General features: G+C 31.1%; 1 protein-coding gene and 1 pseudogene across 1 annotated transcript; both read right to left on the bottom strand.

The window, feature by feature from the left end:
• Positions 1–6,414: 6,414 nt before the first annotated feature.
• Positions 6,415–7,191, bottom strand: LOC123920434 (annotated as a pseudogene).
• Positions 7,192–11,315: 4,124 nt separating this feature from the next.
• Positions 11,316–11,959, bottom strand: LOC123920433 (putative lipid-transfer protein DIR1). Its single transcript, XM_045972689.1, has 2 exons — positions 11,632–11,959; positions 11,316–11,493 (listed from the first exon to the last, which is right to left on the bottom strand). The coding sequence occupies exons 1-2, from the start codon at positions 11,939–11,941 to the stop codon at positions 11,456–11,458; spliced, it is 348 nt and encodes a 115-aa protein (XP_045828645.1). The 5' UTR covers positions 11,942–11,959; the 3' UTR covers positions 11,316–11,455.
• Positions 11,960–12,074: the final 115 nt, after the last annotated feature.

Below are 12,074 nucleotides of genomic sequence, written 5' to 3'. Positions count from 1 at the left end.
AATATTCAATTAAAACAACAATTTTCTTTTTTAATAAAAACAAAATAATTTTAAAAAAAACATAAGCTTCACAATTCTTCTTGACTTCTTCCTTTTATATTTTGAGATTGCAATATCCCTTTCTTTCATCAACGTCTCTCACTGTATGTGTATATTGCTTCTTCTTTTTCTTCATCAACAAAGCTTCACAATGCCTTTTCTCATTGTTTTGGGAAATGCATGAGATAAGAAAAATAAAATAAAAAAGAGGATAATGGAATAGATATAAGGGAGAAAGAGAATGAAAGATTTTACCATATATAATGTTAAGGAAAATGCTAAACAGTGCCCCCGGGGCACTAGTTAAGGATACAAATATAGAAATTTTATCTCGTAAATTGTGCATTCAATATTTTAATGATGTGAAAAGTTATTCTCTCTCATCATTAACTTTATCATTTGTTTTTTTTTTTAGTATGCTTAACTAGTGCCCCAGGGGCACTGTTTAGCATGACCCTAATGTTAATAAAAAAAAATACTCAGTCAACAAGATACATATGGCCATTATATGTCACATAAGCAAAAATTAGACACTTCGATATTTGTTTATTATTAAAAATTTGTTAGACTTTTTAATAGTTTATTATATGAAATTAATTGCAAGAGTATAAATATAAATAATAATAATTTACAGCAACTAAAATAAAAATAATTCATATTTACAGAAATAAAAAATTAATAAGTATTATTTGTGAATCTATTATAATTGTCTACATTAGCAAGTGTAGTGGTACATATTAAATAAAATATGTACCAAAAAATTCACCATGAAATAAATAAGAATTTAATTTATATGCATTGTTGATGTAAAGTTATTTTGCACCTGCGTCCAATAATATACCGACACATCATGTATGGTCATTAAAAACACATGATGTGTCACATTCATTAAATGATGTGGCAACGCGTTATTGGATGTATGTGTAAAAAAAATTTACACCGACGGTGCACAACAATTAAACTCAATAAATGAATAAAATCCACACCCAAAATACAAAAAGAAATGTAGACTTTTTACTCCTTTTACTTGTGTCTCTTGATTTTAGATTGTAAAGCTGCAACGGTTAAAAGGAGTTTGTAAATATTTTGAAAAACCAAAATCTAATAATATACTTGAGGAGTGATTTTTTAATGATATTGTCAAATTACATACATATAGAGAATAATATATTCGATAATGTTGGAATTGCAAAATAATCTTAAAACATTATCAAGATATAGAAACACGTAGACAGTAGTTACAATTTTTAAATGGTAAGTTTTTTTTATTAAGAAAAAACAATATTCATTCCGTCAAATATTAGAATATATACAAACAGGTGTTATTTTTTACTTTTCATTCATGACATGTGTATGAATAATTTTTAGCTTAAATGCAATTTTGGCCCCTCTATTTTAATATTTCTAAACTTTTAGTTCCCCTATTTCTAAAACCAATTTGTTGGTCCCTATTACAAACGTCAACAATTTTTTTAGTCCCCGGCCTCTAATTTGAATGACATGGCGCTGAGTTGGTGCTACTGTGTTGGATCAATTTTTTTCCATGTCATTTTATTAAGTTCATCTCTTTTTTTTTTTTAAGAAGTTAAATTAGCCCACCCAAATTAGTGTCAGAGAGAATCGAACCTCAGACCTCAAGAGGAGCTCCATCTCATTTATTTACTTTATAACAATTAAAAATAAACACATTAAAATTAAAAAAAAAAGAAAAATATTTCAACCACCTTTCATCTTTCTCTACCCCGCTCATATGACATGGAAAAAAATTAATCCAACACAGTAGCACTAACTCAGCGCCATGTCATTAAAATTAGAGGGGAACCAAAAAGTTGATTTTAAAAATAGTGAGACTAAAAGTTTAGAAATATCAAAATAGGGGAACCAAAACTGCATTTATGTCATAATTTTATATTTTTTATTATTGATCAAATGAACTAGCTATAGAAGAGAAGTACTGAAGTCTGAACTTTGAAGATCAAGAAAATGTTTTTTTTAAGAAGAAGAGCATGAAAATGTTGAAATCTATGTGAGAATAAATCTCACACTAGTTGAAAAAGTTGAGGTTGACGACTTTATATGTGAGAGGATTTATAAACTTAATGCTTAAGTTTTTGGGTGAAGATGTGGTGTTAGAGTCACTTATAAAGTTGCTCAATATCCAATGTTCCGATTCAATAGTGAGGCTCCCCCTCACGACCAACACAAAACACAGAAAATAAAATTAATGTGTCCACTAAATTAGCCTTGCAACTTATTTAAATTAATAACACTCAGATTGAACTCATAAAAATACCAATCAAAGTGTGTCAAAAAGAAAATTCCAATTAAAGGAAGAGAAAACATATATATATATATATATATATATATATATATATATATATATATATATATATATAGGGGTTTTCTAACTTAGACCCTAGTTAGGTCTAAGTTAGCAAGGTGCACCTTTTCAATTGGACCAAAATACCCATTCTTTTAATTTTTGAAAGAATAGAGCAACAGGGGCATTTCTGTAATTTTACATAAAAAAAAAATAACAACACGCGCCCCACCTTCTTAAACAATTAATAGACGTGGATCCAGTGTCGCGCGCGTACGGAAGGACCATGGTTACAGATCGTTGATTTCCATCAGACAGCCAAGATGTGATCTCATTAAGACTGTCTGATCAATCAGACAGCCCAGATCATCCTGATCTATCAGATCATCCTGTCTGCGCCACACTAGATTATAAGCTGGAGAGAGAAAATTTTGCTTTTGAAAAAGGCAGCCACGTGTCAGCATATGAATGGGTCTGCGTGTTTTTTTTCATTTTATACTTTAAACTCGATTATTTCGTCGTAAATTAATTTTTTATTTTTTATTTTTTATACCAAAATTCATAATTTTTTTTTCTCTACAAATAGAGACTTGGTTCGTTTGATTTGGACACCGAAAAAAAAACGCAATTTTTCACTACTTTAAACTCGATTATTTCGTCGTAAATTAATTTTTTATTTTTTATTTTTTATTTTTTATACCAAAATTCATAATTTTTTTTCCCTACAAATAGAGACTTGGTTCGTTTGATTTGGACACCGAAATCCTTCTGAAACCATTTATATGGTAGAATGGTTTCAGAGAGTTGTAATCTGAAACCATTTTGCTGGTAGAATGGTTTCAGTAAGTTGATTATTAGTTATTTGCTTCTGAAACCATTTAGCTTGTAGAATGGTTGCACATAGTTGTATTCTGAAACCATTTTACTGGTAGAATGGTTTCAGTGAGTAATTTATTAATTGTGTTTGCTTCTGAAACCATTTATCTGGTAGAATGGTTTCAGAGAGTTGTAATCTGAAACCATTTTGCTGGTAGAATGGTTTCAGTAAGTTGATTATTAGTTATTTGCTTCTGAAACCATTTAGCTTGTAGAATGATTGCACATAGTTGTATTCTGAAACCATTTATCTGGTACAATGGTTTCAGAGAGTTGTAATCTGAAACCATTTTGCTGGTACAATGGTTTCAGTAAGTTGATTATTAGTTATTTGCTTCTGAAACCATTTAGCTTGTAGAATGGTTGCACATAGTTGTATTCTGAAACCATTTTACTGGTAGAATGGTTTCAGTGAGTAATTTATTAATTGTGTTTGCTTCTGAAACCATTTATCTGGTAGAATGGTTTCAGAGAGTTGTAATCTGAAACCATTTTGCTGGTAGAATGGTTTCAGTAAGTTGATTATTAGTTATTTGATGAGATTAAGGTAGTGAAAAATTGGGTTTTTTTTTTCTGTGTCCAAATCAAACGAACCAAGTCTCTATTTGTAGAGAAAAAAAAATTATGAATTTTGGTATAAAAAATAAAAAATAAAAAATTAATTTACGACGAAATAATCGAGTTTAAAGTAGTGAAAAATTGCGTTTTTTTTTCGGTGTCCAAATCAAACAAACCAAGTCTCTATTTGTAGAGAAAAAAAAATTATGAATTTTGGTATAAAAAATAAAAAATAAAAAATTAATTTACGATGAAATAATCGAGTTTAAAGTATAAAATGGAAAAAAATTAACGCAGCCAATCACATCATGACACGTGGCCTGCCTTTTTCAGAATTTTCTCTCTCCGCGTCATCCAGCAAGCACCACGCGCGTTTGTCGGCGCGTGTGATGCACGCGCGCTGATCTTGTCCACTAACACGCTGCCACGTGTCCTGGGGGGGGGGAAAAAGAAGTGGGGGCGCGTGTACTGTTGCGTAAAATTACAGAAATGCCCCTGTTGCTCTATTCTTCCAAAAAATTAAAAAATGGGTATTTTTGTCCAACTCAAAAGGTGCACCTTGCTAATTTAGACCCAACTGGGTCTAAATTAGCAAGGTCTAAGTTAGCAAGGTGCACCTTTTCTAACTTAGACCCTAGTTAGGTCTAAGTTAGCAAGGTGCACCTTTTCAATTGGACCAAAATATCCATTCTTTTAATTTTTGAAAGAATAGAGCAACAGGGGCATTTCTGTAATTTTACATAAAAAATAAAATAACAACACGCGCCCCACCTTCTTAAACAATTAATAGACGTGGATCCAGTGTCGCGCGCGTACGGAAGGACCATGGTTACAGATCGTTGATTTCCATCAGACAGCCAAGATGTGATCTCATTAAGACTGTCTGATCAATCAGACAGCCCAGATCATCCTGATCTATCAGATCATCCTGTCTGCGCCACACTAGATTATAAGCTGGAGAGAGAAAATTTTGCTTTTGAAAAAGGCAGCCACGTGTCAGCATATGAATGGGTCTGCGTGATTTTTTTCATTTTATACTTTAAACTCGATTATTTCGTCGTAAATTAATTTTTTATTTTTTATACAAAAATTCATAATTTTTTTTTCTCTACAAATAGAGACTTGGTTCGTTTGATTTGGACACCGAAAAAAAAACGCAATTTTTCACTACTTTAAACTCGATTATTTCGTCGTAAATTAATTTTTTATTTTTTATTTTTTATACCAAAATTCATAATTTTTTTTTCCCTACAAATAGAGACTTGGTTCGTTTGATTTGGACACCGAAATCCTTCTGAAACCATTTATATGGTAGAATGGTTTCAGAGAGTTGTAATCTGAAACCATTTTGCTGGTAGAATGGTTTCAGTAAGTTGATTATTAGTTATTTGCTTCTGAAACCATTTAGCTTGTAGAATGGTTGCACATAGTTGTATTCTGAAACCATTTTACTGGTAGAATGGTTTCAGTGAGTAATTTATTAATTGTGTTTGCTTCTGAAACCATTTATCTGGTAGAATGGTTTCAGAGAGTTGTAATCTGAAACCATTTTGCTGGTAGAATGGTTTCAGTAAGTTGATTATTAGTTATTTGCTTCTGAAACCATTTAGCTTGTAGAATGATTGCACATAGTTGTATTCTGAAACCATTTATCTGGTACAATGGTTTCAGAGAGTTGTAATCTGAAACCATTTTGCTGGTAGAATGGTTTCAGTAAGTTGATTATTAGTTATTTGCTTCTGAAACCATTTAGCTTGTAGAATGGTTGCACATAGTTGTATTCTGAAACCATTTTACTGGTAGAATGGTTTCAGTGAGTAATTTATTAATTGTGTTTGCTTCTGAAACCATTTATCTGGTAGAATGGTTTCAGAGAGTTGTAATCTGAAACCATTTTGCTGGTAGAATGGTTTCAGTAAGTTGATTATTAGTTATTTGATGAGATTAAGGTAGTGAAAAATTGGGTTTTTTTTTCTGTGTCCAAATCAAACGAACCAAGTCTCTATTTGTAGAGAAAAAAAAATTATGAATTTTGGTATAAAAAATAAAAAATAAAAAATTAATTTACGACGAAATAATCGAGTTTAAAGTAGTGAAAAATTGCGTTTTTTTTTCGGTGTCCAAATCAAACAAACCAAGTCTCTATTTGTAGAGAAAAAAAAATTATGAATTTTGGTATAAAAAATAAAAAATTAATTTACGATGAAATAATCGAGTTTAAAGTATAAAATGGAAAAAAATTAACGCAGCCAATCACATCATGACACGTGGCCTGCCTTTTTCAGAATTTTCTCTCTCCGCGTCATCCAGCAAGCACCACGCGCGTTTGTCGGCGCGTGTGATGCACGCGCGCTGATCTTGTCCACTAACACGCTGCCACGTGTCCTGGGGGGGGGAAAAAGAAGTGGGGGCGCGTGTACTGTTGCGTAAAATTACAGAAATGCCCCTGTTGCTCTATTCTTCCAAAAAATTAAAAAATGGGTATTTTTGTCCAACTCAAAAGGTGCACCTTGCTAATTTAGACCCAACTGGGTCTAAATTAGCAGCCCCCATATATATATATATATATATATATATATATATATATATAAGTAATTAAAATGAATAGTTAAGTTGAGTAATTTTGAGTAATTTATTTTAGTATAATTCAATAGCTATAATTTCACTCTTAAGGTGAATAAATAGAGTGTTTGGAGTTCGAACTCCAATTTTTACATATAAAATATAATATAATGTTCATACCAATTGAGCTAAGCTCAAGGTACCATATTTTATTTTATTATTCATACATGATATATTAAGTTGCATGCGCCAAACTCAATATTGTCGTCACACCTTACGAGCCGGAGGAGGAATAGTATAACCTGAAACATTTATCCTTAGCAAAATTAACACATTTTTTATTCAAATGAAAAAAAAAAGATTAAATTAATTAAATTAATAATTTTTGGATTAAAAGAAAAAAGAAGAAATTAACTTACTTCCACACTTGTCTGTAGGAATATTTTTGACTTGGCAAGTTCTAGCTACATACAAAGCTTTTTCTATGCTGATTGTATCTTCAACACTTGAAGTCAAATATTTGCAGTAACATGAGAAATCAGCACCTTTCAATGCATCACAACAAGCTTTTGATGGTTGAGTTTTTGGCCCTTCCTTTTCAACATATCTTCTACATTGGATTACAAACCCACTCAGGTTACCACCACATTCAGATTGAGCATATAAATTCCTAACATTAAGATGCTTATAGTAAGCATTAATGTCGCAAAGCCTAAATATCTAGTTGCCATGGTGATCAAAATCTTAGTCTTTGCTCTAATTCAAAATCAACTCTTAATTTGTGAATTGTGACAACAAAAGAACTAGAGATCGGTTTATATAGAATATGATATGATGACGTGAAAAGGTTTATAATTTCTTAATATAGCATAGGAAATACTTCATCCGTTTTTTTTATAAGTGTACAGTTTTATTATATTTAACGTTTCTAGTTAACTGTCCAGTTTGTGTTTTAAATATACGATTTGTCAATTATACCCTTTGTCAATTATTCTTATCTTTTTCAATAATTTTTTTTATATATACTAGCGGGTCAGGCAAGCGCGTACTGCGCCTGCCTGTGTCTAACTTTTGTCAACAAAAAAAAATGTCGTATGTTATTGTGAGTTTGTTAATAAGAAAAATTGTTGCTACTAAAAAAATCAATGGTATTGTTGGAATTATTGTTAAGTGTTATTTCAAATTATAGTGAAGGGCAAAATGGACCAAAAAAAAGTCAGCCCAAACTCCTCTATCCCCTTTATATAGAGATATTTGAAAAACTAAAGTTTTTTTTTAAACAAAGTTTTTTTTTTAAAAAAAAAGTTTGTTCCTTTTTTTTATGATAGAAAAGTTTGTTCCTTCCTTGTTATATTCAGACTGTTACGAGAGAAACAATATATTTTTTTTTGTATAACAATAAATTTATTTGAAAGAGTGCAAAAAATAGGAATTTATTGGTGAATTAAGATGAGTGTATAATAGAAAAATAAGGTGCGAAAATCCACTTTCTTAATTTTGTATTATCATTCTAACTTGCACATATAAAAAAAACAGAGGGAGTAATAATTTATTACCATAGCTAAAAAATAAAAATTCAAGAATTTTATATTTTTTCTAGGATTTAAATGGTGACCAAATTGTTAATAATTCAATATCAGTTGCATATTATTTTTTATTGTTTTAATTAAATCAATGTCAATTAAATTTTTGGAGGCTTAAGGCCACAAACTTATTTGCCCTGCTTTAAGTCCGACAGTGATTAAGTCTCACACCAACTATGATTGTGAAGAATATTGGATTTATAGGAGGTGAATCTAATGCTTTAAGATTTTGGGTGGAGATGTGGGGTCTCACTCTATTGTGGTTCTGAAGGCAGCCGAACCCTAGTTCTATTTTCTAAAGGAATGTAATAACTTTAGAAAATATATTATTTGATTCAAAAATATGTCTGCTGCCGCAAGGTTTTGAAGACCTAATTCTGTCTTGGAGCCCAAGCTATTCCACTGCTATATAAAGGGTGTTGCTAACCCTGTTTTATGAACCAAAACCGAAGCTGAAACAGAATAACAAAGATGTAGTCTTTTAGGGTTTCATGTCTTTGAGTCACTCTCTAGGAGAGTTGGTGTAAGTGAACCACTCGGGTTGTGAGATGGTCACTATGTCCTCAATCAAAAACCTGTAGGTAATGAGTTGAGTATTGTACTTGGAGGAAGTTTGTAAGCAACTCCAAATTGTGAACTTAGTCAAGGGTGTTGGCTAGGTATTTGTCATGGAAGTTTGTCTTCTTGTTTATTCAGAATTGTTCTGTTGATCCAATCGCTGTCTGTGATTGAAGAGGGAGTTGAGGAGGGCCTCATACCTAGGTGAGTCTTAGGTAGAAAGTATAGCACGGGTAGTGATTAAGTGAGAAGATCGTAACGAGAAGTTTGATGTGTGGTCTTCGAATTGATACTATTTAGTTGACTTTTTCCCTAGCTTGGTATGCCCCCAGAGTAGGCTGTTATGCTGAACTAGGTTAACAATTTTGTGTGTTGTTTATGCTTTTCAGTATATGTTTTTAATGCTCTGCTTTATTGTTCTTACTGTTAAGACAAGTGTTACGACAAGTGTCTAATCATCGTGGACAACACTTGTCTACGGTGTGCCAGGAATTTCAGTTGGGGTTTAAGTGTGAGTGGTTAAGTTCCACAATGAATCTGAATGAGAATAATGTTAGATTTATAAAAGTGGTGACTCATTTTAATGTCTTAAGGTTTTTGGTTAAGATTTGGTGTACAATTCACTTGTATAGTTGTTCTACGCCCAATATGGATGATGATCCTTCGACTGTCCCCCTCGTGACCCAACGGTGGTATCAAAGCCATAGTTCAACTTTTTAGGGAGTGGGAGTTGATCCTTGTTTTGGATCAATTATAGAATGTGAAAACTCACACTTGGAGGGAGATTGTTGGATTTCAAGTGTGAATGGTTAAGTCTCATATGTCGACTATGATTGAGAAGAATGTTAAATTTATAAAAAATGTGATCGATTAACCTAATGTCTTAAGTTTTTAGGTAGACATATGATATCTCTCTTATAGTTCTAGAATATTTGACTCGATGTTTGTGTGGATCTTCCCTAAACTCCCCCAAGAGAATATAGATCACTTCAACATATCCCTAGTCTAGGGATAAACCAGTTATCCCACGTCTTCACTTTAATAACATTAAAAGATCTCTTATAGTATAGCACCCCACAATTCCTCTATATTCTTAACGCAAAAGCATTAATAGATGATTTAATTTGAATTATATTTACCTTTATTTTACTTATCATATACGGTACTAGTATTTCTTCAACAAATATACGTCATTGCACTAATAAATTTATTTGACTTACATGAATGAAACTACATTACCTCAAATAGCTGTCACACTCAAAGTTTGATCAGAAATAATCAAGCAAATGACAAACTACAAATCTTAAATGAACTAAACTAAACTTGTTTAGTTGCTGAAACTCAGTCATGACTTTTTATCACTCCAACTTCTTTTTCTTCCTCCAAACAATCTCCTTAATTATTACTTCTAATTTTATAGGTTCAAACTATTGATTATAAGAATTCAATATTAACATTAATATTTTCTGTTATTTTGCTGATTAATTATAATAATTTTACTTTTATATAATTAGTAAAAACTAGTTATGTCAAACCAAATAGATTGGGTTTTGGAGCCCAAGACTCAAAGCATTGATCAGAGTCTCTACTCTCTAGAATTGATTGATTTAATATAAGGTAGACCTAAAAAAAACTACTTATAAAATAAAAAAGAAGTAAAAGTTAGGCATAACAATATAACTCATGCTTGTGGGTATCCACCCGCTCCGCCCGATTTTAACCGGGAAAATCAATTTGACTGAGTTTGGGTTCGGGTTTGGATTTTCCCCAAATTTAAAAATATGGGAGTGGAGCAGGCATGTGACATTGATACCCACCCAGAACCCGCCCCACATATATCTAACTACATTTTACCTCTCTTAAATTATAAATTCTTAAACAAAGTCTTAAATTATATTCATATATTTGTTTTTATTTTTAAGCGTAGTATTAAACAAAGTTATTTTTTCTATTTAAATTCTTTGTTTTAAAAAAATCATATTGTGAAAACAAAATAGTTTTTGACTTTTACCTCATTTTTTATTAAAAAGTACCAAAATTCAACGCAAGTTCATATCGAGGTGAGGCAGAATGGGGATACCCGAACCTCGTTGGGTATGAGTTTGAGGTTATACTTTTCATACCCGTTGAAAATTGAGACGAGTTTGGGGAAATCCGAACTTTATGGATTTGAGAAAGACAAAACCCGTCCCCGCCTCATTGTCATGCCTATGTATGTGTGTCCAAACATAATTTATTTTGTGTTGTGTTTAAGCAAGAATCGCTCCTTTTATATCCATGACTATGATGATGATAACTTGAAAGTATTTTCATTTGTTGTTCTATATCATTAACTCTTTTACCAAGTAATCCGGTGGTTAAACTCACATTCTATAAAATGAAAAATTATGTATTTTATGGGACTTATTATCTTTAACTTTTACTCAAATTTAATATCTATAAAATTTAAAAGATGAATCTACGAACAAACTCACAACATCAAAGTTAATAACAAAAAAACCGTATACTTATGCCTATAAATAATACAAACAAAACAAAGTGGCCAAAATATTCATGCTTTCCGGATATGCATTGTTGACGACCTAGCCATTGGTAAACTTTTTAAATGTATATAATGCTATACTAATTTTTATAAATCTCCTTTTTTTTTTCTTAGTGAAAATAATGTCATCATTTTATTGCTTATACATTTATATATTTTTGCATTGATATTTATACTAAATGACAATTTCCCCAACTCTTGAAGTTCTTAGATGTGTCCCTCTCTCAAATCAACAACTCTAAAAATCGAATCAAAAATATTTCTCGAGTTAGTTAATAACGCTCTCTATATACATATATAATCAAAGGAAGAGAAAACATAAATAAATAATTGAAAAAAATTCATGCTTTTTTTTTATTCATATATATAATAATATCAAGCTAATACAAGTTGCATAAGCCCAAGTCAATGTTGTTATCAAGCCTTTGGAGGAGCAGGATGAGGAATAATATAACCTGAAAGAGTCACATTTATACTTAACAATATTAGAATTGTACATATAAAAATTAATCCATTCTTCCAAAAACAAAAAACAAAAAACAAAAAAAAAAATCAATTTTTTATTATTATAAAAAGTAAAGAAATTAACTTACTTCCACACTTGTCTGTAGGAATATTTTGGAGTTGGCAAGTTTTAGCTACATACAAAGCTTTTTCTATGCTGATCATATTCTCAATACTTGGAGTCACATATTTGCAATAACATGGGACATTAGCACCTTTTAATGCTTCACAACAAGGTTTTGATGGTGGAATTTTAGGCCCATCCTTTTTAACAAAGCTCTTACATTGGGTTATAATCCCAGTCAAGTCACCACCACATTCAATTTGAGCAGAAATTTCTAATACTAAGATGCTTGCAATAAGCACTAATGTTGCAAAGCCTGAGCATTTAGTTGCCATATTATCACAATAATATTAGTCTTTTCTCAAGTTCTCAAAATCAACTCTTAATTTGTGACAATAACAGCACTAGAGATCAGATTATATAGAATAATGATGACGTGAAAAAGTTTATAACTTTTTATAAGTGTTA

This window comes from Trifolium pratense, linkage group LG4 (genome assembly GCF_020283565.1).
Source record: "Trifolium pratense cultivar HEN17-A07 linkage group LG4, ARS_RC_1.1, whole genome shotgun sequence".
Taxonomy (NCBI): Eukaryota; Viridiplantae; Streptophyta; class Magnoliopsida; order Fabales; family Fabaceae; genus Trifolium; species Trifolium pratense.
Note: the sequence above shows the minus strand (reverse complement) of the source record. Positions and strands in the feature narration are given on the sequence as shown.